Source organism: Falco cherrug, chromosome 3 (genome assembly GCF_023634085.1).
Source record: "Falco cherrug isolate bFalChe1 chromosome 3, bFalChe1.pri, whole genome shotgun sequence".
Taxonomy (NCBI): Eukaryota; Metazoa; Chordata; class Aves; order Falconiformes; family Falconidae; genus Falco; species Falco cherrug.
The window spans coordinates 55617543-55644850 of record NC_073699.1 but is presented as its reverse complement, the minus strand read 5'-3'; the positions used below and the strand labels follow the sequence as shown (position 1 = coordinate 55644850).

General features: G+C 41.1%; 1 protein-coding gene across 2 annotated transcripts in view; it reads left to right on the top strand.

Moving 5' to 3' along the window:
* Positions 1-27308, top strand: part of TAF4B (TATA-box binding protein associated factor 4b) — a 75079-nt gene that overhangs the window by 45628 nt on the left and 2143 nt on the right. For both annotated transcript variants that reach the window (XM_055705770.1, XM_055705769.1), the window contains exons 12-14: positions 2106-2231; positions 3257-3313; positions 15773-15892. In XM_055705770.1, the coding sequence (XP_055561745.1) occupies positions 2106-2231; positions 3257-3313; positions 15773-15892 (303 nt within the window). The remainder of the gene's footprint in view (positions 1-2105; positions 2232-3256; positions 3314-15772; positions 15893-27308) is intronic.

The following is a 27308-nucleotide window of genomic DNA, read 5'->3' as shown; positions in this document are numbered from 1 at the left end:
CAGAGAACAAGTTTGTTGAGTATAGGACAAAATATAACTGCAGGTGTTCCTTTTCTAAAACTTCCTGAAAAAAGGTAAACAGTTGTTGATGAGCTGAAATGCTGTTACGACTTCACCCATTTCTTGTCCTGTATAAGTTCATGGTAGTGCATTGGGGTGCTTCTGTCTGAGAGGCTTCCATTTCTAATTGGCGTAGGGTCTTGGATTTGGCTTTAAGAAATTGTGAGTATCTGACTCTGACTTTGGGCGTTCCAAAGCAAAACACTTCTAAACTTGGGGAAAAAATAATCTTCTGGTAATACAGCTTTCTTTGTCCCTTTAAAAGGATTGCAGCATGGTGGTGGATTATTATAAACTGCTGCTTCAAAACAAACCATACTAATGTACTGAGACTGACTCAAAGTAGCGTATGTTTTGTGGGGAGCAGTAAAAAAAAAAAAAAGTCTCGAGCAGTAACAGAAGAGGAGGAAAGGTTTGTTGGATTTCTTTACAGAGCCACAGACTCTGCTTGGGAAAGAAAGTCTTCTTGGTTGCAACACATGTTGTGGCCTGAGCCACAGCTGGTGATTCGTGACAATGTGGTGGCTCATTGAAAAAGACCAAACTTATTACCAGAAGAGAGTGATTGATTTCATGCTCTGTCTGGGTTGTGAGAATTCAGATTTGGAGACAACGCTGCCCCACAAGAAGACTTTTACTTTCCCTCCAGCTTTTAAAAGTATATGACTGGATGTAGAAAGAAAAGTCTGAGTATAGTGTGTTTGAAAACTAAAAATTTAGTAACTGAAGTCACTGATAGTCCATATACTGAAAATATAGCCTCATCTATAATATAGCTGTAAAATATACTTTGTTTATTCCAGCATAGTTGTGTGTCAGGGTTGCCTCATTGAAGTAGGAGGTTGGAGCAGGATAGAAGGAAGGGTTGCTGAAAGTATATTGTGTGTTTAGCTGGTAAAAACCCAAGGATGAATTTCTGAGGAAAAGACGAGCTCACAAAGCAGAGAAAGAAGTGACTCTGGGTAAGTTTAAGAGTGGTGCAAACAGGTGGCACAGATTCATCATCTAGAATGGGCTTCCTGCCTTGTTTTGTCTAATGCCCTCTGGCCAATGCATGGCTTAAATAGCCTGTCCTTGGAAGAGCCAGGACAGTAAAAACAAGCTTTTCATTGCCATTTGACCAATTTTAGACCTTTACTTTCTCTCTCTTCTTTCCTATCTAAAGTAAAACTAAACTCAGGCTTTCCACTGAGGGCAAAAATAGGATGAAAAATAAATGACTGTGTTTATTTTTTTTAGACCAAAAGGACTGTAGTCTTGTTTCAATGCATGTCTGGTTATTGTTGGAACTAGTCGTTAGTATTCACTAGCCGAGCTTTGTGCAGGGGGCTGGACCGGGTGGCTTCCACAGGTCACCTTTCAGCATAAACTCTTCTATGACTTGAGAGCATCTACTGAGGCAAAAATATGTATACCTAGAGCTATAATAAACCGTATATAATTAATCTCACTTTCCCCACCTCAAAGATTCATTACTAGTTTTAAACCACTCCTATGCTCTGTAGGACCTCTTTTTGGAAACACCAGGTGATGCTTATTTCAAATTGTGGGTTAAATGGCTGAAATTGGAACACCAAATGCTAGAAACTTAAGATACCATTTTTTTTCTCCCTCTTTAAAGAGGAAAGGGTATGATGTTCTGCTGCTTTACAATTCTTTTTATTTTCTTTTCTTTTTTTTTTTTTTACCTCTTAACATGTTCAGAAGACAGTCTTGTACATATGCTTACTGGATATGAAGTTGCTGTTTAAAACAAAATTTTAGCCTTTAGACTTAAAAGGCTTTATTGTTGTTATAGTCAATATAGATTAGATGTTGTTAATGTCACTTGTTCAATAACCTCTTACTAGTCACAGACACCAAGAAACGTGCTTCAGTGGAGAGATGTGTAAATGACTACCTACCACCTGAAGTATTTCTAAAACAGCCTACACTTTTCAGCTTTGAAAAAAAGTGGTGCTTTTTTCAGATTGTTCCCATTGGGTTTCTTAGCTTTAGTAGTGTATACAAAAGCCTGGTTATCTGTAAGAAACTTCTCTTTCTAGGGGAGTGATAGGTACATCGTATCTAGTGACACCAGAGCACAGCTGAGATTTCTTGAAAAGCTTGATCACCTAGAAAAGCAGAGAAAAGATGAAGAGGAACGTGAAATGTTGCTTCGAGCAGCCAAGGTAAGAACTTCACTTGTTGCTTTGCAAGGAAGTAGCGGTGTCCTTTAGACTGGTGAAGCATCTTCAGGTTTCTCCAATTTATGCTTTAAATGTAATAACCATTAACCCTTAACTGGAAATCTATAATGTTTAGGACAGCTCAGGCTATACAAAAAAGGATTTTAGCTTTTTGCATTCTTGAAAAAAAATCATAAGAGTTCTTTCAAATGTGTGGTAGGGTGAAATAGTCTTTTGACTTCTGGTCAAAATGAAATAAAAGAAGTATTCACATAGCCATAAATGTCCTTCCTGGTTCTGAAATTGGTATGTTTTTCTCCATATCTGTGTATGGCAGTGTTTGAAAATATGGGTTCGCTATGCTAGTTCAAGCTGGAGCCTGGTGAGATCCACTGGCATGCCAGGCATATTTGTTTTCTGTAGTCAGGGTCAGAGGGGCCAGCCTTGGAGCTGGTACTCTAGCGTCCACGAATGCCTGATGAAGCCACTGCTAGTACAGAATAAGTACCCTTCTTCCCCCTTTCCTCCCCTCAAGAACAGGGGGGAAATCAGCAGATGTTGTTGCTCCATCAGATGTGACTTGATAATCTTCTGTTTGTTCGTTCTTTTTGGTTTTGTTTCAAGCTGAATTCTGGAGCCCCTTGGGTGGAAGCCTAATCTAGAGTTGAAAGAATCATGTTGTACTTGCGAGTATGACTCCCTTTCCTCCCTATACCTCCTGTCCTTTTTAAGTGTCTGCTGCTGACATGAACAACATCATGCCTAGACTGGACCTGACTGACAGTGTTAGCATCATTTTCAGCTTAATCTTGCTTCGGGCTAGAGCAGAGGCAGCCGGCCCAGATGAAGAGGGGGGTGTGCGTATGTGCATGGAGGGGGAGGGAAGCCAGTCTGGATTGAGGCATTCACCCCTGCAGCTAAATCTTTCAATCACCAGAGAAAATTGTCATTTATTAAATATTTAACGGATAAGATGGTGTTTAGATGCCAGTAATTGCTATTCAATCTTTTTCCTCTTCCTTTGGTAGAGCCGTTCCAATAAAGAAGATCCAGAGCAACTGCGGTTAAAGCAGAAAGCGAAAGAGGTAGGACTTTCCAGTTACCATGCTTGCCTTTGTGTGTTGAGAGAAGGTTGGCAGCCCTGTCCTGGCAATTAGGTCAGGGTTTATTTTGCTGCTGCATACCATTTGCAGAGGCCTTGGGGAAGGACAGGAACTGCCACAGGCAAGGGCAGTGCTTCAAATGAGGTCAATGAATTATGAGCTCTTTTTTAACATTTTATTTTTGTAGTTTCAGTCCTGTCTAGAAATGGTCCTTTGTAAACTGCAGCAGTACACTTGGTAGGAATGTAATGTGGGATTAGAAAAAAGGGAAGAAAAAAAAAAAAGAAACTTTGAGATTTAGCATCTGGGACTGTACAATAGGCTACATTTTTCCAGGGTAATTGTTCGTTTTGTAAATCTGATACTGCTTATAATTCTTTGGCTGGGAGGCGGTACTGGGATTTAGTTTTAAATGGAAAACGCCTCTGGCTTTTAATTTTCTGGGCCCAGCAGTTTTCTGTTCTGGAATGGAGCCCTTGTTTCACACAGTTCATGTTTAGCTGCAGGGGTTTTAGTTTATAGCTTAGACTGGTTAAGCTTTTACTCCCAGAGGCCTCTGCATAGCAACTGTAGAAATCAACAAATAAGTTCATTTATGTCTGCAGCCTCCTCTCAGTAGCTGACTTTTTACATTTCCCAATATCCATTTCCTGACTTTTCTAGCCTGAGAGAAAAAAGCTCCACTAATTGGAGCTTATTTTAATTGAGCCTTAATATTGGATCTCACTGGAGTTGCCCCCAGAGCTACTGGGAACAGAATGAAATGAAAGTACCTAAGGTTGAAGACGTGTGTGCGTGTGTATGTGTGTGTGAAATTTTTCACTTGACCTACAGATTCTTTTCCCTGCTGAATAAATCATCAAGCCTGTTCACATTTCTGATTAAGGATCTGACAGCAGACGATAATAAAGACAATTGAGGTGTGAGACGTGTGATACAGAGCTGAAGAAATTGGTTTCTATAGTTACTTGACTGATTTCATGCAATTTTTAAGGATCTTTGTGCTAAATGAGAGTGATTTTCTGAGCAACCTTTTTCCTTAACTGTGCCTCTTGAACTATGAAATTTGTTGTTGCTTAACATTGCTGCACTTGGCTCCTAGGTGCCAGCAGCAGCAGCAGCAGCAGGTTATTTATGAATGCTTTAAAGGCCCTTATTGTTTGGATTAATGTAGGAGCCCAGGCAAAACAAATGGAAATCCAGTAAAATAGTATTAGAATCAATGCTCTGGATTTGCACCATAGTAGAAGAAATTTGTAAAATAAGAGGAGCGAGAAGGAACTTGCTTTACTATCATATCTTTTAATTCTTTCTTTCTGCTTATAACTCTTTCTTCATGCTCACAATCTATGAGTACAAAGTTGCCCTGAAGCCCTTCCCAGTTTGCCTGTAGTGCCACTAGGATCAACAACCAGTGGGTGAGGCTAATTTGTCTTGTTTTGTAGGTGGCTTTACCTCTGCATCATCTGGTTGTTTCTAGAGGTTCTTTCTTTTAATAAAACACTGCAAAGCAATTCATTTATGCAGGTTCTTTTCTCTTTTCCTCTGTACAATAATGTGTAGGATCTTGGAAAATATTCCATGACTTGACTATTTAGAACAGAAAGAAATCAGGTATGTGTTTTGGGTCTTTTTTTAGATTGGTTGGTATTGTTAATGAGATCTCTTTAAAAGTGGCATATAGGTGTACAAAAAAGGAGCCAACAGAGCAGAGAAGGCGTCTATGTTTAGTGCTTGTTGTTGTACTAAGTGGTTGAGTTCACTTCGTTCAGTCCATCTTACCTTGTGCCACACTAACACAGACTTCGTTGCACTTGTCCTGCATATTTCTCCATGCTGTGCTGCTCCCAGAGTGACGGTTTCCAACTGCTTCACCAAAAGAGGAGGAGGCAAATGTGCCTGTTGGGACAACACAGATCGTTGCATTGGTACTGCCTTGCCCTCTGTCCTGCTGCTCATTCTCCTCAGAATGAGGCAGCCAGAACTTCTCCAGGCTTCCCATGCTGCATGGGAAACCCACCTCTTGGTCTCACAGATAAGAAAGCACCCCTGGCACATCTCCAGATTGAGTGGGATTGAGCCCAAATGCAGTTGGTCAGTTTGGTGCTTCATTGACAGTTTGGAGATAAATGGTCAGCACACACTTGCATTAAAAAAAAAAACCTGCAAACATCAGTAGAGCTGGAATAAGAGCAAAACAAAAATGATCAAATATTCCAAAGCTGAAACTGGTAATGCAGAAGCACAGTGTATACTGGGATGAAAGCCTGAAATGGCTCACCATTGTCTGTATGTCTTGTCATGTGATTATAGGCTGCTCCTAAGAAAACTTAGAAACTTGGATACCTCTGTCAGCTGAAATCAGATCCTTTCAAGGCCATTCTGGTTGAGTATCCACTGGAAAGCCTGATCTGATCGTCTGCTTATAGTTCTTTAGGAATGAATGTGAGCCTGCCTTCCTCAAAGCTGTTTTTTATGTTTTGGTGACCCTGGGGAGAGAGGAGAGGGGGTGTGGTAATGGCAATGGAGCATGTTCTAAAGCAAAGTGTCCCAAAATGCAGGGTGTACATCTTAACAATGGATACTTACAAATCCAGGATGTGCTGTCATCCAGCAGCTGGAGGCAACATCTTAACATTGCTGGAAGTACATCCAGAGACTCAGGCAGTGGATTCTTTTATCCAAAAGACTATACATAATTGCTGTGACCTTTTCATCCCTTTTTGCATGACCTATTGCCTCAAACTTCCCCTATACCAAGTCATTTACTTTCCTATATTCTTAGTCTATTTAGCTTGCTATGAGTTAAGGCTATTTACTTCCCTCATTCACCTGTTTCAGCAGATTTTCATACCTATGGAACGTGCACATTCCTTCTGAGACAGCTGCAAGGCTTGCCCCAAGCTGCTCCTTTGTGCACTCAGAATTTTGTCCTTGCTCACCTCATGGGCCAGCTGTTTCTGCAATGGCATTCCTGAAGTCTGGGTAAATTACCCCCTGCTTTTCATTCAGCCTTATCTGCCTCTTCAAGCTGTGAGGATGCAGTCCTCGCATTGTTCCTGATGCTTGTACTTTTAAACCATAACTGTTTGTTAGGTGCTTTCTGCTATTTCCTCTTCTACTTTGAACTATACTTACAGTTACAAAGGAAATGTTCAGTTGATGCAATTCTTGTAGCTGTATTTATAGTTTATCTCTGGCTTCATCCCTTTTCTGAAATGAGCTTAGTTAAAATTGAGTAGGTGTAGCATACTGTCAAATGCGCAAGCCTGCCATATGAACAGTGCGTTCCAGAAGACCTGTAAAAATGTCAGTATTAAACAGCGTGTACTGTAAATTTAAATAGAAACCTTGATCTTTTGTAGTTCTGTTTCTCATCTTCAAAAGTGAGTATGCTTGTACTGTGGCTTCAGGAAACTTAAGGTTGAGGCTGGGCAAACCTTTCAGATTGTATGTGTGCAAGATTGCAGCTTGGGGTTGAGCAGGTGAACAGATACCATACTGGTAGCATCTTTGCTTATTCCGTAGGAACCACCTTCATTGCTGCTGTTACTTTGTGGCACCTTGCAGCATCTATCAGTTTATAAAGATGAGCAGCTGCATCTTGAACTCAGGGAGGGAGCGTGTGGAGCAAGCACCTGATGGACAGCAGTCTTGCCTGCCTCATTCCTTGCTCTTTCTAGCAGCTTTGTTCACTTAGGACTGCACAGGTCATCCTGGTCCCTAGTTCCTGCCTGCTTTATGCACTTTTGCATTTTACTGTTACAATTTTGACACAGATGTTAAGAGATGGCAGTAGATGAGATGCTGAGAAAATTCAATTCCTTTAGTATCAACTGACTAGGAGGAAAATAGCAAACCCAAGGTTTTTTTGTAGAGATAAACCCTATCAAAAATATTGAACAAAAAGCCTGCGTGATTCCAGTGAGTTCCTAGGTGTTAGAGACGGGAATTTAGTTGTTCTCTAGTATCTTTTTTTCAACGATAATCTTTTTTTTTTCCTTCTGTTTCATGTGTCCAGCCTAACTCTCTTTACCTTATTTCCTCTCACATTCTCAGTTAACAAGTAACTGTAACCTGATTCTTTGCTGTTCTCCCTACTGTCTCCAACTCAAATCTTCAAACTGTTTCCTTTTCCCCCCCATACCTCTTGTGCTGTTTCTATATCTATACTTCTGGACCTAATGGTTCAAATTCTTTAAGACCACTGTTGTGGCAGGGAAAAAGGGAGGTCCCTGGTTAACCATAACCTCTGAAAAAAAAGCAAACAAGATGCTGCAAGCAAAGTAAGATCTCATCACAGTCAGTTGGCTTTTTATGAGCCTTCAGTGACATCCTGAGAGCCTCTGCTTAATTATCTGATTTATATTATCTTCCTTGTTCCATAGTGTTTCCTACCTGCTTCTGCATGTTTTTTGGGGGGGGGGCGGAAATAAAAAAGGCATGATTATTGAACAGACATAAATTTTGTTACCTGCAGCGTGGCCCTACCTATCATCAGAGATTTGGTCTGTTACAAGTCTCGCAGAAAGTCAGGGATGGAAGTCCTGTAAAGTGTTTGATTATCTAGCAGACTAAAAACTAAACCAAAGCCCTGTTTATGTGGCATTCATGTTGGTGTTTTGAAGGAGCGTAAGGAAAGACCAGCTGAGATACTCTGTCAGATATCCTAAAACCAGCTGGCTGGAAGATGATAGCAACTGTCTTTATCTAGTGAAAAACAAAAGCCCCACCTCAAACTCCTTAAAGCCTGTTCATGACTTTTCAAATAGCCTTTTCTAAGTTTCTCTGAGAGACTATAGTGGACATATAAACAGCTGAAAGTGTGACCTTGGGTTAAAAAATTGCTGATAGAGGAAATTTTAGGATTAAAAGCACAACAAAAAGATAGTAATGGAGAGCCAGAGAGTTCTGTGCCAAGAACAAGTGTTGGGTGGACCACACAATGAGATTGAGAGACCTGCAACTGGAAGGTAAGTCTTAAATGTTCTCTAGCTTTGAGGCCCCCAAGAGTGAGTAAATGAATATGCAGTGTTACAGCAGCTGAAAATCACTTGAAATATCACGAGTTTGGAAGAACTGTAATTGAGTTTAAAGTGATGTCTTGCAAGGGCTGGACACTGCTGTCCCATTGTGATAGTGCAGGTATATTGATGGTCACTGAGTGGTCTGCTCACAAGTAACAGCATCTGAAACAAAAACTACAGAATATATTGCTTTTTTATGGTGTGCTGTAGCCTTTTCCTTGGCCTTGCAACAAAAATAGCCTAGGCAGTGTCTGAAAACACATAAAGAGCTTGATGCTGGTTGTTAGAACCCAGGAACTTCCCTGGTCCTCCAACTAAAGCAAGCTGATGGGACTGCACAGGGGAAAGCATGCTCCAGGTGTTCTAGAATACACAGAAATGCATCAGTAATTGTTAAATGAAACAAAAAAAACTGATAAAAAGCAATATATGCCACGCCTGGGAAATTCTTAACAAGAACAGGAAAAACAAGGAGTCAGGAAATCACTGCACCTTCGATTTTTTTTTTTTCCCTTGAATTCTTGTGGAGAGTTAATTATTCATATATTAGGAATGTCAGATATCAACTGATTTTCCTATGGATATAGTATTTCATGGCTATCATGGAAGAATTTTCTGTTGTTCTCCAGAATGTCTTATTGCACCCTTTCGTTCGAGTCAGACAAGGCACCTGGTCATGGGGGACACAGCCACAGTCATGCCTGTTCTGCCACTGAAGCACGTATGTGGAATATTAACCTGAAAGAAGTCTACAGTATTGCATACATCTCTGCTCTAAGTTAGGGCTGCATATCAAACCAGCACATACTGTTCTGCTTTTCTGCTGTTAAATCTAAATTACAACAGAGGGAAAAGTCAGTGGAAACTAATTGTATGGCTAATTAAAACAGTTTGAAAGGAAGCAATTGCAAGAAGAGAAATTGCATTATAGGCAAGAGGAGAGGATGGTAAATGTTTAAATATGCAGCCTTCAAATGTCAGTTTTCCTCAGAGAACGTCCCCCATATGAGAAGTCTGCTATTCAGCTGCGTTCAACCTGTAGGGCAGAAAATTTTGTGTAGGAAAGGTAGAGGCTGGAGGCAGTAATGCTCATTGAGCTTTATGACAACCAGTGCAAGAAGCTTGGGATTGAAAACAGATTTTTAAGGTTTATTTTTCATTTTCGTCACAAGTTCTTTAAAATGCTTAAAGGGAACGTGAAAAAAAAATGGAGTGCTTTCTTCCAAAGACAATGAAGGGAGAAGCGACAGAGTAGAAAACTTTCAAAGCCCTAAATGGAAGACACAATGAAACCCAGTGAAACTTTGAAAAAGCAGGTCAGAAAAAAAAATGGATAGAAAAAGGAGAGAAAAGTCAGTTCAGTGGGGTTAGTGACCCTACTTAAAAGGTACCTCAATATTTTGTTCTTTAAAAATAGACAGTAAAGAGTAATAGTAAAGGCCCATGTAGATGTTCAGGTTCCTTTTTCACTGATGCAAGCTAGAAAAAAAAAATAAACGTTGTTAACTTGCCAGAGTTGCTTTGACTTACTTTGAATTTTAATATTTATTAATTTATTGTTTAATTTCTGTATTGTGGAAGCTGAAAGAATCAGGGACTTCTTTTGAATGCCTGTATGCTTTGCTTTTTCCCCCACAAGTCTTATACAAATTCTTGTTCATCTACTTTTAGTGCTTTTATTACTCCTGATGTACTTATTGCTGGATAGCACACGTAACCCTTAGGCATACATTAACTTGTCTTCAGCCTTCCCTGGTTTCCTATCCTGCCCATTCTCCTGTTACTTTAAATATTTATTTAATCTGCCCCATACTCTTATCAGCCTACAATGTCATATGTGGAGACATCCCCACCTTTTGCTTGATATTAAGCCCAATATCTTGGACATACACTTTTTAGTCTTTCCTTTATATTAATTATAACCAAGTCCAGAACTGTGGTGTTTAGCTTCCCCGTCTATCTTACCAGCATTTCTTCTGAGCTCATTTACATCTTGTATTTATTTGTTACTGCATTGTCAAGACACTTTTTTTTGGGGGGGTGGGGTGGGGGGGTGGGTTCTAAACATAAGTTCCTAGCACTTAAAACTGAGAAGCAGAGAAAAGAAGTCTCTCTTTATTTGTGCATATGCTTTGTTATGTGTATTTGTGTATATACTTTTCCCACTTCTGCAGGAGCTTCAATATACAGCGGTATGAATTTATTGGGGTGTGTGTCATCTGCCAGCATCGTGCTGGATAAGTGCCACCTGTTTGGCTTTTCTTTAACCTCAGCCCTGTTACAGCTCTGTGAGCCCTGGCTAATATAGATGTTTAATTTCTCATCTCTACCTTCAGAAAAACCTTCCCTGGTAAAAGTATTCTTGAGGATCTAGAGAGTAAAGGTTTCATGTGCTTTGTCTTCTATGAAGGCTTATAACAAATACATGAATCCTGTTCTGCTCTGGGTACTTTGTGACCAGACACGAGGGCTTTCATTAACTCCTTTTCCAATGTGAGCATGTATTCTGCTAGGTAGCTCTCCTTTCCCCCCTTCAATAATGCAGCCACCTGCTGCTGTATACATTTTCTTGGGTTGCATTCAAGGGATTTTTCCTGTTTAGTGAAAATCTTGTGAGATTTGCATAACTTATCAGAGGTCTGATAATGCAGACAACCACCTACCACGTACTGCATAACCGAAAGAGTTTAAAACCAGCTTGCAGTATTGCTTTAAAAAAAAAAGTCTCATCGTCTCGTAGCTGAAGTACTTCTTGTCGTCTTATGCAATTTGAAATTTAATTTTTAATATTGAATTGCCACAAAAATGTCGTTGGTGTAGCAGTAAAATAGATTTTTCGTATTTTCTGAAATGGGGAGTGTGAGACGTAAGTGAGAGAGAATTTCTGTGAGCAGGAAAAGAAATACTTTTCTCAGTAGAGGATTGAGTGAAGAACAGAGAGGTCAATTTTAAAACCTTTCATTTTGTGTGATTACAGCCATGCTGCAAATGCCATTTCTCTATAAGGGAGGACTTTAAAACATACCTTACTTCTTGATTTGTGCTGCAGGTCAGATTAACTAAAATGGTTATTGTGTCACCCTAGAGATTCCTGCTTGCTGCAAGACCAGACTTTAAACCCTATTTTTATTATTAAAAAGGCCAGCAGCAACAAAGACTATTTTACAAGTTCTGAGACGTTTTCATAGCAATTTGATCTTTATGCACAGGTTTTTAGAACTCTTTGTACTGTGATTCTTAGTATATGTAAAAATTGGAAAGGGGGAGAAGGAGCATGAATGTTCATTTGCCTCTTGCCTGGAGACTGTCCCCTCTCAGTGCCCTTCTTGAGGAATGGATTTTGAACAGAACATGTGTTGGACTCCTGTGTCATGGTGGAACAGCAGCATCTTTCAGCAGATGAAGAAGGTTGGGGTGAGGGGAAACTGGCAAGTTTCTAGGTCCAATGTTTGGAGCAGGTTCCCTCTGCTCCTCTTGAATTGCCATTACACGGTCCTGTCTTCAAGAGAAAAAAATCATCTGTTTTCAAGACACGTATGTCTGGATATGATGTTTTCTATTTGTATCCTATTTTAGTCAAGAGACACCAACATTAATAAAACTGACCTCTAGAAGGGCAACAATACTAGATGCAACTTCTCTATGTTATATTTTAATAAAGTGTGTATACTACTTTTACTGTCTTTCACTTGCTGCAGTGATCTTTCTGCCCTAACTTGTGTGCTACGAAACTGTCTGTGAAAGATTTGACTCAATATAGTTGCCTCTTGCTCTTTCCTAATCTTGTTCGGGAAAATCTGGCAGTAGTTAGCCAGCCAGTGTCCTCGGGTATCCCTTGACGTTATCTACCTGTCTTCTCCTTATCCTGTGCTTTTAACTGCTCACACAATGTTTGGACGTTAAATCTCCACTTCTTAATGGAACAAAACTTGATGAAAAGATGATTTTTCTGGCTTCAGCAGGGTAATTTGGATGCCTGCCCATATCGCTTAATGGGGATCTGTTGAGTCCATTATGGAGATTGAGTGTTTAAATTCATTTGTCTTAATTATGTTCTCAGAAAAATCCCAAGATGTCTAGAATGCAACAAGACTATGTTTTCTTTTTCCCCTTTTGCTCCAAAACCCTGGTGAGGTTCTGCTTGATTTGAAAAATCCTTTTGCTGGTTACGAGGTGGAAAAAGTATCGGGGAGATTAGATGATTGTAATGACAAACCTTTCTGTCATAGTCTTGGGAACTGCTTGGTCGAAGATGCATCAGTTCTGGTCCTAGAAAGCACTTCTTTTTCATACCATCCACCAAGTGTCATCCTGTCCTTTGTATCGGTGGGTTTTCTGCCAGCACTGCCCTCCAGCAGCAGTGTCCTCACTCCTGCAGGGTGTCTGAGCTGACAGCATGGTTTGTCAGCTTGAATTGCGTGGGGTGAATGGTGATGTGCCCAGGCGCTACCCAGTCCTCAGCCAGAGCAGTGTTCTGGTAGTCCACCAAGAGGCAATCAGCCCAGCCGGTCCCCTCCACCCCATGCTGATGCCAACCCAAAGCCCCTTTGATATTTAATTCATAGCTCTGCCTGTTGTCCTCGGTCTTTACCATGGCTGCCTGTCAATATCAGCTGTGAAAAGGAGGAGTGGTGGTGGTGGTCTTGTTTCAATGCTGCTTCAAGCCACCGACCAAATGTTCAGCAGCCACCAGTTTTTGACGTGTTTAACTGCGGTGAAGCTGGTTTGTGTGTGTTTTGTAGTGTTGATGGAGAGGGGGGATATGTTTTCCGATGACTCTCAGGGATGGAAGTACAAGATTAAGCTAATAAAGGCTTTTGCTTTCTTTTTTGTTTTAAGTTTAATGGTTTTAAAAGTCCTTTTCGCTTTAAGTAAAGCAAATCCTCTGTCCCCTTCTGGTTTTCTTTGCCACTGGAGCCTTTTGGAATATAATCTGCCCCCAGAGGGATGCCATGTGGGTGGCATGTTGTAATGCCGCTTCTCATGACAAGACTGGTGTACATGCAGCTGCCGTGATAACTAAACTACACTGCTGGCAGGAAGGTGTACTTCTGCAGGGATGCTCCATAGCTGCCTGGGAGTGGGGATGGCCGGGCAGCTGGGGCAGGAGTCAGCACCTGCCTCTGCCAAAAGAATCTCGGCATTTTATTGCTCGTCATTAATCAAGGGAGTGATGAAGACATCACATGAAACGCTAAGGCTTAGAAACTTTTTAAGTTACTTTTTTAGATTTAGTCTTATTTTCCCCCATCCCTGATTGGTTGTAACTTGTTCCTGAATATAAAATATACGTATTTAAGACTGAGATTAAAAGGAAGTTTATCTTAAACATTTTATGCCAGTAGGCTGGCTGGAGGTAACCTGGGACAATTGCAGAACAGTAGTAGTTTTCAAGTTTAAGGGACATAAAACCTTAAAGTCTCTAAAATGTTCTTGAAAGCAATGCCATGTACTTTGAAAAAACAAACAAAACCCCATTCAGAACTGAATGAGTTCTGATAAATAAGGTTATACATGTTTACACTGCACACAAAAAGCAAGAACAGTGTTGTGTGGTATGTGAATGATTGTATCTAGCACTGAAGAAGTACTACTACATTTCTGTAAGCAAAAGCCTACATAGTGTGATCAAAGCTGATTTGTAATAGTGTTTTTATAACTAAGGCATTTCTCTCACCTTCCAAAAAAGGAAAACCACTGACCAAACCCCCAAAACAAGTAGTCTCAAAATATATATGTCAAAGTTTTGCATTCTGTGATTTCTACTGAAAAATCTTGAGCGTGTGTATAGTTTGAATCTTACAGGAGAGGATGTCTTTTGAGGAATCTGGTACTGAAGCACTATTTTTCTTTAAGTAGCCTAGCTGCTGCAGTACTTGATGGGAACCTGCCAGCATCACTAATGTAAGAAAGAATGAGTCTACCAATCTGAAATAAAATAAGACTTGCAAAAAACCCCCACCCAAACTCCACCCAACCAAACATCCCTCCTCCCCAAAACACCACAGTATATATTTATTGTGGATTTGTCTCTATTTAAGTAGTAGCAAATGGTGGACTAATGCTGTGTAGGTGCTACAAGCTCAGTTCTTAACAGCTGAATTTCTCTTCTCCAAGTAGGCTGTCGGAGAACTGAAAAGCAAGCAAAATCATACTGTATTGCAAACTTAGAAAAACATCTGTAGTGACTTGATGAAGAATTCCAATTAATTGTTTTTGTGCTTGCAGGTGGGAGGAGGGGAGTGTAAGGGGGGCAAATTAGATGCTTTGCTACCATGACATGGCAGTACTTTCTTTAAAGATACGCGTGCAGAAAATTCCCATCTGAACAATTTTTTAAGTCCTGGGAATGGGGAGCACATGGGCTAATGAGCTGTTCTAGTGGCGTGTCAGATCATCTAAGAGTTAACATCAAACCCAGAGGTTTGTGTTTAGGGACAAACTCGACCTGAGCAAATAGAAAAGCTTCCAGAGAGAGTGAGCACACTCTACTCCTTCTATATTCCAAGTTGGACAGCTGGTGGATCTGAAAGCAGTGTGGTTGTATTAATAAGGCGGCTAAGCCAAGCTAGTAAGTGTTAGGAGCAAGCTTGATGGGTTGAGCTCCAGAGCAGCTGGCAGAGCAGCAGTTACATCGAACAGAATGAAGTAATGTGTACCTCAAAACACAGACGTAAAACTTTTTTTAAATTCTCTTGACTGTGGGTTTCTCTCCTATCCCAACTTTATCTAACCCAGGCAGAGGTTTTTTCTAAGGATTTGTGTGTTGAACAGTTTTTGCAGGTGAGTGAAAAGAAATATGTGCAGTGTATCTCTTAACTTGCTGCAGATATGCCTGAACATTCAAGTTATGTACTGGGTAAAGAAAGAATATTGGTGAACTGACAGCGTCCTGTTCAGTTGGATAGTAAAATGTTTCAGAACGCAGTATTGAACGCTGGGTTTGGGTAATACAGCATGAAAACACTTGAGTGTCTTGCTTGTGCAGTCATGAATTGAGATTTTATATTAAGAATGTGCCCAGTTTGCAGAACTCTGTGACTTCAATTTCTAAATACTAATCTGGCCTCATAAACCAATTCTGATCAATATTTTCTGTTAATCAGAAATGGCAAAGCTTACAAGCTGAGGAACCAGCAGCAAGGCTCCTGTTAAGGCTCTTTTGATACCACAGCACAGTCTCCATAGAAAGTGTTACTTAAACAGTGCTATCTATAGGGCCGTTAGCGTTTCAAGGCTCTAAGTGTGACTGAGTATGGGAATCTGTCAAAAGTATCCAGAAAGACAGGAAAAGATGCTGTGAAATACATTTTTCAGTAGGGACTGCAGAGCTGTCTGATGCCGCCATAAAGACAGCAAGACTGTTAGGATGTTGTATATCGTGACTAACGTAGGTGTTATCTTTTTAAATTAGATGCAACAGTTGAAGTTAGCACAAATGCAACAGAGAGAAGCCAACCTCACAGCTTTGGCAGCCATTGGACCAAGAAAGAAAAGACCGTTGGATTCATCAAATGTTGGATCTGGACTGGAGGTATGGAGACGGCTTGCAATTACTTGGATGATGTTGTATTTTAGCCTGAATTATTTTTATCTTTCCCTGTATGAGGAAGTGGGTATTCTTTTACACTAAATGGCTGGTTACGTACTGTAAGAAAACCAGTCTCTGTGTTAGATACTTGAAAGGACTGTTTCTGGTAAATCTGATGGGGATGTCTAATTGTGTGTTATAGGCAGAACTGTGGATAAGAGCACTGCGTGTAAAGGACTGAATGAAATGATGGCTTAGAGAAACTTCCATCTGCAGTGGAGGGTAGCGAAGCTTTGGTGGTTTTTTGCAACAGCTAGTTGTCGTGGCCCTTCAGTTGAACTTATGATGACTTTTTTCCCATGCACAATGCATAGGAACTCTTAAATATACTATGAGTTCACCTTGGTGAGATCCTCCCCCCCCCCCCCCCCCCCCCCCAAGCAATAAATAAATAAATAAAGCTAGACCATTCAGTTCCTGCAGTGAGCCAGCTCACCGTTTCTGGCTCACGCTGCATTTTAAAAGTACGTTGAAGGTATTTTTAACAAATCTTGGTCTGAACAAATCTCTTAATGTTGTGCTGGATATTAACTGTTTCTGGGACCTGTGAAGCTTGCAGAGCTGCAGTTCTTTCCAGGGAGACTGGCAACCATCAGCATCTTGGCTGGAGACAGGAGAAATGTGCTGTGGGCTGTCATTCAAGTGTTGTTGCTGTTTTGCCCCTCTTTCTCATGAAGTCTTGATATTGCTCAAGTAAATGGCTGGTTGGCTACTGACCCAAGCACAGTGAGCAGGGGCCTGGAAGGTAACTTGTGCGAAGGAAGTGGTGGTAAAGTTGTCCTTTCTGATAAAACTTAAGGTTTTTTCGTTCTTGTGGCCTAGGAAGCTTAAATAGATGGATGTTAGGATTGAAATTGCTCTGGTGTTTTTGCATACTGGAGTCTGGAAGGACCTTGTATAAAGCTCAGTTATTTGCAGCGTAACTGAGACGGTGGTGGCACTTGTCCCGTAGGTTTTCCTTCAGCCTGGACTGTGACAAGAACCCTCTCTAATGAGATGGGATAGACGTATTTCTCTGATTTATTTTTTTTCTGACGTGGAGACACAATTAGTTCCTTGAACACTCCCCGTTTACTTCAAGTAAAGTGAAGGAATCTGTATCTAAACAAGCTGCATAAAGCAGCATTCCCAGATTTTGAGCAGCTATTCTTCCCTTCTTTGATTTTTTTTTTTTTTTTTTTTAATGCACTTACATATGAAGTTGAAGGTATAGGGTTTTGGGGTTTTTTATAATACAACTGGAAAAACTTGAAGAAATTAGTCTAGCACAAGAACAGTTAGCCCCATTCTTTTCTCCTTTTCCCTAAGCTTATATCAAGCAACTATTCCTGTTCTTCATAGTGGTTTTCTGTTAATTATTGCCGGATTTGTTTCTGAATATTTAACAAGTCTGCCTGTTAGGTACTTTCAGTTATTTCTCATCATCTGTGATGTGTCTGCTTTATTAAAAGCTTCGTAAGTTTGTGCCAAAGTGAGACAGATAACAGTGTAGCTATTGAAAGGTGGTGATCCATTATTTTCATTGCCAATTTAGAAGAACATGGACATAATGTGCCTAAAACTGACCATAAACTTGATGACTTGATAGCCTTTCATTGTCACAAATTCACCTGCTGTATTTTAAGATGCTTCTCATATAGGTTCCCTTTCTAGACTGAGTTGTAAGGGCAATAGGTGAAAGTAATTCTACCAGTGAAACTACTTTTGTTTCTCACATGCAATCTTGCATTCCAGTGCCTAGTACTTAGGCTTCATGCTACCATAAAGCAATTCACAGCAGACCTTTTTCTTTTCTTTTTTTGTGAAATTATGCAGGATAGCAAACTTGAGAAGGATGTTAGACTTAGATGTTTAAGTGTCCCAATATATCTGAGCAGGATTTATAAAAGGCTTAAGACTTCTTCTGTAGACTAACGAATGTTTTTTGAAAAACACTCTGTAGTTCAAGAAGCAGAACATTTGTAATACATTCATGATAACATGGCAAAACACCCTGAGCAGTAAACAACATTCCATTCTTCAGAGATGAAAGAAGGTCTTTGAAACTGAAAGCAAGTACAACATGGCCTTAGGCTGATACACATTTGGGCATCTTTAAAATCATCATTTTGGGCAACTTGTCTGAGAATAATTTAAACAGGCAGGATGTACTTTCTCATTTCAAATTGCAAATAGAGACAGTTTTACTCTCAAGTAATCTTAAACGTCAGAACTTCCTGACATTTATGCAATGGCAAGGAGTAAATCTGTGTCTAATACTCCTGTGACCTTTTTTTTTTTATTAAAAAAAAAAAGTTATTCCTGAATATGAATGATCCTTTGACAGTATTGAATGAAATCACTGATGCTAACTGCATTACATTTTTTAACGACTTCAAATTCCCTTGGATGACATTCTTTGTACAGTGTTTGTATCTCTTATGTCCACGTTAGAGCAAAGTTGACTCTGGTTCAGCTTCTTTTTATTGTTGCCTGCTTGTGATAATTAATGGAAAGGAATTGTTTCAAGCCTTTATTGGTGTAAAATGAAAGTATTTGAGGAGACAGGGAGGAAATAATCAGTTACAGTATGTATTAAAGGAGTGAAACGCTGTAAGCAAATTTTTTACGTATTTGCATTTCTTTATTCAGTACCAAAATGTAATGGGTAGTGGAAGAGTCCGCTCAGCAAACTGGGTTGGTATGGATCTGCTACCTTCTGTTGCAGTAAGCGTGATGGCTAAGAACAGCATTTTGTTAGCATACCGTGTTTCCTTTCTCCATGAAAGTATCTGTGTGTAACCGGGATGGTTCTTCAGCCCTAGGTATCTGTTTCTCCGTGCTGTGCCACCACCTGGCTTTGCACCTCTTCTGGAAAGTCTGGGGATAGTTGAATGCCTGATTCCTGCACGTTGGTCTTACCTTGTTCTCTGAAATGTTGCTGTCTTTACTTGGTCTTTTAAGGAGACCTATTATGGATTATTTTGATCTGGGAACTAGAACATGTGGTGACACAAGCATGTACATTACAGCAGCCACATCACCTCATAGTGTGGCAGGTAACAAATAGAGAAAGAAGTTCTTTCCTTGGCCCAGAGGAGTGTCGTGTCTGTCAACTAATGTGGACCTAAAGGCGATGTAAAAACTGTAAACTATATCTTGCTGTGATTATTGCTTATATAACTTGAAATAGCAGTAGGGGCAAATCTGTGATGATCGTGGAATGAAAAATAAGACTAACGCTCTAGACCTAATGGAAAAAAAAAAAGACATCAGTATAATGGGAATTCTTTTCCCCTTCTTGTTGGAAACACTCCTTTGGGTAGTTTTGCATGTTCTCTTCACTGCAACTTAACATTTGAATAGTATTGTTCAGTAAGAGTAATTTGAGAAAGCCCTGGTAAGAAAATCCTTCTATTGTGAAAATGTGTTAATTGGTGCTACTTGTATTCCAGAGGTGGTAATATCTTCATCTCTCTCATTCTGTTCCCTCTGGACCAGATACGGTCTTTTGGATACAATGAGGGGGAGAGGCCTTTGGATTTGATTCATATGTGGGTTTGGGTTTGTGTATTTTTTACCCACCTCTTCCCCACTCCCTGTTTTGGGGCATGTGGAGAACAGTAATGAATTAAAGGGTGGGAAAAATTGAAAAATAATTCATCTTGAGAAGGGAGAATACTTCTAAAACAAATCAGAAAAAAGTAAACTTGAAGCCACAGACTAATTTTTCCAATTCTGTGTTCTGTTTCATAGTTTTTATTGGTTGGTAACATACTCTGTAATGTTTCCAATACTGAGAAATAGTCATGGATTTTTTTGGATTTAGTTTAACTGCTTTTCTGATGACAAAGCTATTTTGGAAACAGCTTTGTCTCATTCTCACTGTAACTAGAGTCATAGAAGTCTGAAAACCCTTGCAGATATTTAAAGCTTTTTTCTGTGAGGAAACAAGACTTGCAGGTCTGAGTCCTCGAACTTTCTTTCCTTCTAGCCAAAGGTGTCCTGGGTCCAAGGTCATCTTTGATTTTCAACTAAGAGTAGTATATTTGTGTGGTATCACACAGCAGGGAGGATAAAAAAGGTAGAACTCTGAAAGTAGAGTTAGGAGACTGGGTGTTACTCTTATGGGAAGACTGTGGTTGGACCATTCTACTTTATACGGGAAAATTTAGTTGTATGCCTGCACTTCTGTGTAATTGGGGGCGGGGGGGGGATACTGCTTGCTTCTCATCTGTTTTCTGGCTCAGTAACACATTAACTACTTGGAAGTGATGCAGTCTGTCTTGGCCTGAAATGGTGTTGGTGGCGTGTCCTTCATTTGCCGCCTTCCAGGTTGGTTGCATTGACTGACTTAAGGGTAAATCTTGTGTCTTCTCTTTCTTTTTGCCTGATCGAACAGCAAATGAAATTTCCTCCTTCCAGGTACTGCTTGGGGCTGCTCTATCCACTGCCAAGACTAGCTGCTCTGTTAGTAAGTGTGAGTCTTGCCTTGCCACCCATAGTCTAGCTCTACTGTGGAAACAGGCTACTGCAGGTAGCTGCTACAGAAGTAAATGATGCAGCTGATATCCTGGGGTCAGTGCAGAGCCATTCAAGTACTTTCTTTCTGTCAAAACTCCTAGCTCTGGCCAAACATACTGAAAATAATGTGATACTTCCAGAGTGATACACATCTAATACCACAGTCCATAAATAGGCTTGTATTCTCCTTCTGAGGAGAAGTTTGACAAGAAGTGGGAGAAATGTCTTGTTTACCACACTGGTCATTGTTCCATTTTTACTATTGATTGTGGGTGGAGAAAACAAGCTTGTCATCTTCTCTTCTAGGGCTAGGTCTCTGTCACATCTGATCATTGTTAGCAGAACTTAAAGTTGCCCTTCTTGCTTTACAGCTTAGGATGCCGGTATGCATGTTGATTAAACATATTCTGTATATGGTACTTGTTTAAGCTTCGGAAACGCTCTTCAGGATGACCTAGGAAGAACTAAACCTTTGAGCAACAAGTCCTTTTCTGCAGAATGAAAGAAAACCCCAACTCTTCCAAATGACTAGGGGAGCAAGATGTTTCAGTTTTTCCACCATGTGACAATCAAATTGCTTTCATTTTTTTGGCATTTGCAGGAAGAATGTGTGATAGTTAAGGGGTATGTGGCTTTACACTCTTATAAGCAGCAGCTGTAGAAGTTACTGCCACCTTTTTGGCCATGAACCCTTGTGATGAGAGGACACACTAGTTTAATTCATCAGCTTCAGTATTGATGTTAAGGATGTAACTGTGTCTAAATGTGAATTAAATGCAGTAGTTGGTGCTGCAGTGAACGATGATAGGTTTGCTGCACCTTGTACATCCATGGGGTGCAGAGAGACTGCTGCCTGGTGTTCGGCATTGGTTCGTGATAGTCTGCTAAAGTATTTTCTTAAAAGCTGCAGAAAATGAATTTAAAAGCAATCACTTTAAATTGGACCTAGACTACTTGTATGCAAGTAGATGTTCAGAGCCAAGCTACAAAATCTATTTCTACACTTGAGGGGTTTCCCTCTCTTTCTCTGTGTCTCTTTCTGTCTCTACCACACCACCCGTTCCTCCAGCCCATAGTTCTAAAGTGATACAAGAGGGGTGTTTCTTTTGTCTACTTTGAATATGCTTAATATGTGCAGACTGTTAATTTCAGCTGCTGGTTCTTATTCAAGTTATCGACAGTTGAAGTCTACAGTGTGGTTGTACCTTTGGGGAAAAGGGGATCTAAAAATGTTACTGCAATTATAAAATACGACTTCAGCATCTTACTTATGTGCTGCAAGACCTAGCTAAGCACAGCCCTGTCAGCTGGAGAGTTTCAGTTTCAACGCTGTGTTTCCTGACTGCTGTCAGTCTAGGCCATACACTTGATGTGAATTTTTTCCCATGTAAATAGGCAAAAATATTCTCGTCTGCCATTCACACACTTCAGAAATACAGTCCATTGGCCCATATCGTGCCTTCTCTGTGCTAGAGATGAACTTAATTCTTCTTATGTGCGAAAGATATCTGCAATTTAAATGACTAATTGCATTGTAGCTTTAGGCTGAACATATTGGTAACGCGTGCAAATGTTGATGACATGTGAAGGGTCAAGAGATTTATAATTTAGTTGACAATACACTGCTTAAAATGATGTGGCAAAGAGCCAGAAAATTTCAGCTTAATAATTGTCTATTAACTAACATGACATATTTGTATAGTATTCATTACCTCCAGGTACAGATTAAGCATCTGATGTACCCATACAAAGTGACATGCGTACATGAATCTTGGGCATAATAGTGAATAAACTGACATTGCATTCACAGTAATTTGTTTCAATATGTAAAACACGTTGTTGCCTACGTTTGAAAGGACTTGTAGGAATGTTGCAATGAAATCTGAGGAAAAACGTGTAGTTGAATAGCATTCTCTATTATATAGTTCTGACAGCTTCATGAGGTGGCTTTGTAGGCTGCAGATAACATCATAAATATACATGTTTGTTTTCAGCTGCACGAGAAGCAGCCTGGAAACAGAGATCTAAGCCTTTCAGACATCGGCTTGATCTACCCTGATAGTCTGTAAGGTTAAAAGAAAAAAATAACCCCAAAACCCCAATGACTTAATGCAACCAACTTTATTTTTAAAAAAGAATCATATAAATATTGGTTAACGTAGTATTGTGAAAGTGGGAGTATTTCTGTCAGACCAAGGCTTTTTAAAATAGTCAGCATCAGTAGGCTGGCTTGTCACCAAAGTAATATCAGCTTCTTTCACTTTGTTCTCGCTGGCCTAAATTAGACACTTATTTGTACAAGCAAAACTGTCACAATTTTGACAGGGTCTCTTTGTGTTCCCCCTTGCTGTTGGGGCAGATCCAGGGAAGGTTTGAGTATACCACAATATGTTAATGGCTTTTTAACCGTGTGTCCCGTGTCCCCCCCCCCCCCCCCCCGTGAAACAGGAACGTGTTCAGTGTTTTACAGCTGGGAAACTAACGTACAGGGTACACTAGATACCACTGACCTCAGTGTGACAGTAGGTGACAGAGCTGGGGGTTAAACCTGGGTGCTTTTGCTCCGGTTTACTATGTGCTCTTACCACCTTTCGAGAACGTCTCTGCTGCACACGGCTGTAGTTTTTCAGTGTTTGGAGATGTCATTGGAAACTGACTCATGACTTTGCTTCCTTCTGCTGCTGGTATTTTTATAATGTGCAGCAGAGGTGCAATGACAGTTTGCTCTCTTGGGATCTTGACTCTGGGACTAGGATGTGTTTATGCCACACCAAAAATTCAAATGAGAACTCTTGGCTTAGATTTTAACATTTGACTGAACACTCTGCTCCCTTAAAGTGCCCCACTCTCGAGTTTAAAATTTTGAATGTGGTTGGTGTGAAGCCATTGAATTTGAGAAGGGAGTGTGTACTCTGCTGGGAGCAAGCTCACTGAGCCCGACCTAGACTTGGTGGGAGGGTGTCTGCTGACCCCCTGAGCTTTGTGTCAGGGTCTGTAAAATAGCTCTGAGCAACTCTTGACACCCTTGTCAGTACCTGTGATCCACACTTGTAGGTCACATGCTCCAGATGCCTTGGAGACTAGGAGTAAGGTGGTGATGATAGCTTGGGTAAAGGAAGAGCCTTGTCGGAGCTGTGGCTCTGTATCAGCTTCACTCTTGCCTTTTCAGAGTTGGTATTTAATTCTCGATCCAGCCACTGGAGAGAGCTCTACAGATCCTAAAGCAGGCGCTGGGAGCAAACTCTCAACAAAACTAGCTGCACAACAGGGGGGCACTGTAGCAGGAGCTCTGCGGTGTGTTCTGCTGCCACCATCAGTGGGAGTAACCGATCTCTGTCAGGTGTGTATAAAAGGTTCTAAGGATCAAGAACGGGCGACAGGGTATTGCTTTGCCAAAGTTGCTGGTTTTACTCGACCCAGAGAATAGGCCAAAAGCGGGACTGCTGCGGTTGTGGCCCCCTGGGGCTGGTTTTAAGCCAGCAGGTGGTCTCAGTGCTGTAAAGGGTGGTTTGCAGTGGTGCAGTATCTTACCTGGCTTACGAACAAGGTCTGTCAGCTGTTGATACCCAGGCTGAGTGGCAGTATCTATGCTGATAGTTACCCTTCCTGGGCTGCACGTTTCAGTGTCATTTCCCTATTGGAAGGAAAGTGGAGTGCTGGGGGTTGAGTGAAAGGCAAGAACTTCAGGATATGGCTGATGTCTTCCAGCCTCCCCTCTTGGAGAGCAGGAGTGTTCCCAATTAAAAAAAAAAAAAAAAAAAAAAAAAAAAGGCAACCAACAGATAAATTGAAAAAAGAAAAAACAAAGTTGCTAGTTAAGACACTAATAATTAGATGTTGCAGCAGCGGGGTGCAGTCTGGCTGCAGTACCCTTTGCTAGAGTTGGTCCTACAGGGTTGCGTTTTATATTCACTTACCTTTGTACTTGTCTGTGGCCTGGTTGAAAAAGCTGGGTTTTGCTTCCTCTCTGAAGAGGCTTACAAAGCTGTCTTGGGGTATGACTGAAGACTTCTGCAGTGAAGAATCCCCCAGAATAGCAAGGTGCAAGTGGATGCTGCCCAGCTGGCAGGAATGTAATAGAGCTGTCTGGGCGCAAGGATTGCACTGGTGGTGTTCTAACCAGGGTATTCAAGGTCTCAAAAGCAGCATGGGGGAGCTTCTGTGCAGGAAGGGGTATATGAGAGGTAAAGGAGAGGACTTCTGACTGTTGCCTAGGGCCAGACAAGATTGACCTGCTGCCCACCAGGAACTTGCTCAAGAAGAGGCTCTGAAAACCGAGCAGCAGAGGACACTCCCCGTAAAGTGTCCCTGGATAGCTCAGAGTTGGGCACTTCTTAAATAAGGCCTTGGATATTAACAGAGGTGCCTGGGATGCTTCCTTCTGATGTGCAGATGGCCTTTTAACTTCAAGTGTTTTCACTTTTGGGTCTCCAAATGTTGTATTACAAAAAGGCAGTGTATCACCCTCCACTGCTTTGTCCAAAGTCCAAAACAAAAACAATAAAGACCAGTGTTTCGATGCAGCTGTGGAAGACAGTAGGTAAAAGGAGTTTGTGCTCATTCCTGTACAAACTTATTTCAGTGTGAGTTCTCCAACACAGTCCCAATCTGGGCTGGAATGACCTAGGCCAGGGGTCCTCAAACTACGGCCCACGGGCTGGATACGGCCCCCCAGGGTCCTCAATCCGGCCCCCGGTATTTGCAGACACCACCACCACCACCACCCCCCGCCAGGGGTTGGGGGGGGAAACCAAGCAGCCGCAGATGGCTGCCTGCCACTGCATCCGCGCGCCGGCCCCCTGGTTAAAAAGTGTGAGGACCCCTGGCCTAGGCTGTTGGCTTCTTTAATTTTAAATCATCACGTGCTTTGAGAGAAAGACCTTTTATTTTAACTTGTCTGTGGTAGCAGCTGTTGGTTTAGATATATTCAGTAACTAGTCAAAGAGCCCCTGGCCCCTGAAATGCTGTACTCAGTAGCTCTGATAAGCCAGTGTGATGCTACGCGAAACTTAAAAGTATGAACTGGCTGCCTTGGCAAACAGTTCAGGATAAGCTTTGGCTTTGGATGTGGTATTACAGCATAACATCACTTCATGTCTCTGCGCTGCACTGGGCATGATGGGTAAGAATTTACGAATAAAAAAATCCACAACTCTCTCTCAAACGCAGGCAGCTTGGCATTTCTGCCCTATTGTAGCATCTTGCAGCTCAAACAGCTTCCAAAGCAGGCTGGCGGATTTGTGCTGCCTGCCTCCTCTTTGTTAAGGGACTGAACAGATTTGAGGTGGCTTTGTTTGGTGTCTTTTTAAAGGTAAGACTTCTAGTCTAATGACTATTTAGAGAGAAAATACTTTCACCTCAATAAAGTTCTTTGAATTATAAAGGACATTGCTGTTGGGTTACTGAAAACCCTTGGGGTTTGTTTCATTTATAACATTGCCTCAGGCCTTCTGCTGCATCCTGTTGGATTGACCTCCTTTTCAACCCGTGCTGGCAGCGGCATTGCAGAACTATCTTTTTCCCTGGATCCTTCAGTGCTGTCATATGACAAACTTGAACTGTGACCCTTTTGTGTCTTACTAGGACAGCGGTGCCCTCTCTGTGCGATGTGGCCAGCAGTCTTCCCCGTGCATGCGTTTGTTCCAAGCCATTTAACAAACTGAAAGTTTCAAATGATGGCATTTCATAGTGTTTAATAGCATCGACTGTAAAGCAAATGAAATGGTGCTGAATACCCCGCATGCTGCTAGTAAGAAATACAGCATCCATTTCTGTAATATGCCCTGGGTTTTCAGTGGTTGGTGTGTGCTCTCTGGTGAATCTCTTTATTTTATTTTTTTTAAAATAAATTTCGATGCTTCCCCCCTAAAAACAGTAGTAGTCACTGCTATAGATAGTCCAGCACTGGTATTTGTTTCTAATATATTGGGGGTTTAACCAGATTTTTCTAAGCAAAGTGGGCAAAGTCATTTTGCTGAAGTCTTGCAGAGAGTGTTAGGGTAAGAATTGATATAGTTAACACAGCATCCAAGCAACACCATCTCCAAGTGGTGTTGATGCTGGCAGGCATTGCCTTGCTGAAGTTACAGAGACTGAGCACTTGTATTTGTACAAATTGCATTCATTACCAAGAACCCTCCAGTAGTGATAAGAGACTGGCTGTGTAGATTGGCTCCAAGATAAGTAGCCAGTCTATTGTGCAGTGCATGGTAATCTTCCTCCTCCACGCCCCAATAATAAATCTTGGGGCATTTTGGAATGTGTGGGGGTTGCTCATTCTAGTAGCCTGAATGTATAACTACTAAACATCATCATCTTTTACCTATTTTGCTTTCATAACCAAGCAAGGCAGCCGACTCAGATGGATACGCTCAGATACAGTCAGTGTTCTGAACACGTGGATGCTTCAACCATGTGTGTTTGTTCCTCCCTTAAAGAGCAATTCACGGGTGATGGCCAGGGTAAAAGTTTCTCCCAGCCATGCTCCAAGGCTAGAGCCCACTCGCAGTGATGGTTTTCTTCAAGAAGAGATGTCAACTTCTGGAGCTTGGGCATTTGCAAGTGGGAGTAATAGCTGTGCACAACCTGGGGCTCTGCACAGGAGTTATGGTAGTACCTTCTTCATAGTTGGCTTGTCCTTTCTCAGTGCAAGCGTCTATGTCGTATGATTTCAGCGAAACAGCAGTTATTTGTCGTGCCATAATAATATAGTTTCAAAGAAGGATAGAATTTTCTGTTTGCTTTGACTGAAATAAACCATCAGCCTGCAAGTGCTTGCTTCATCTTTAAAGTATTTAATGTGTGAGAACTTCTGGATTTTCAACATGTAAAGCTGAACACCAGAAGGCTAGTTTTA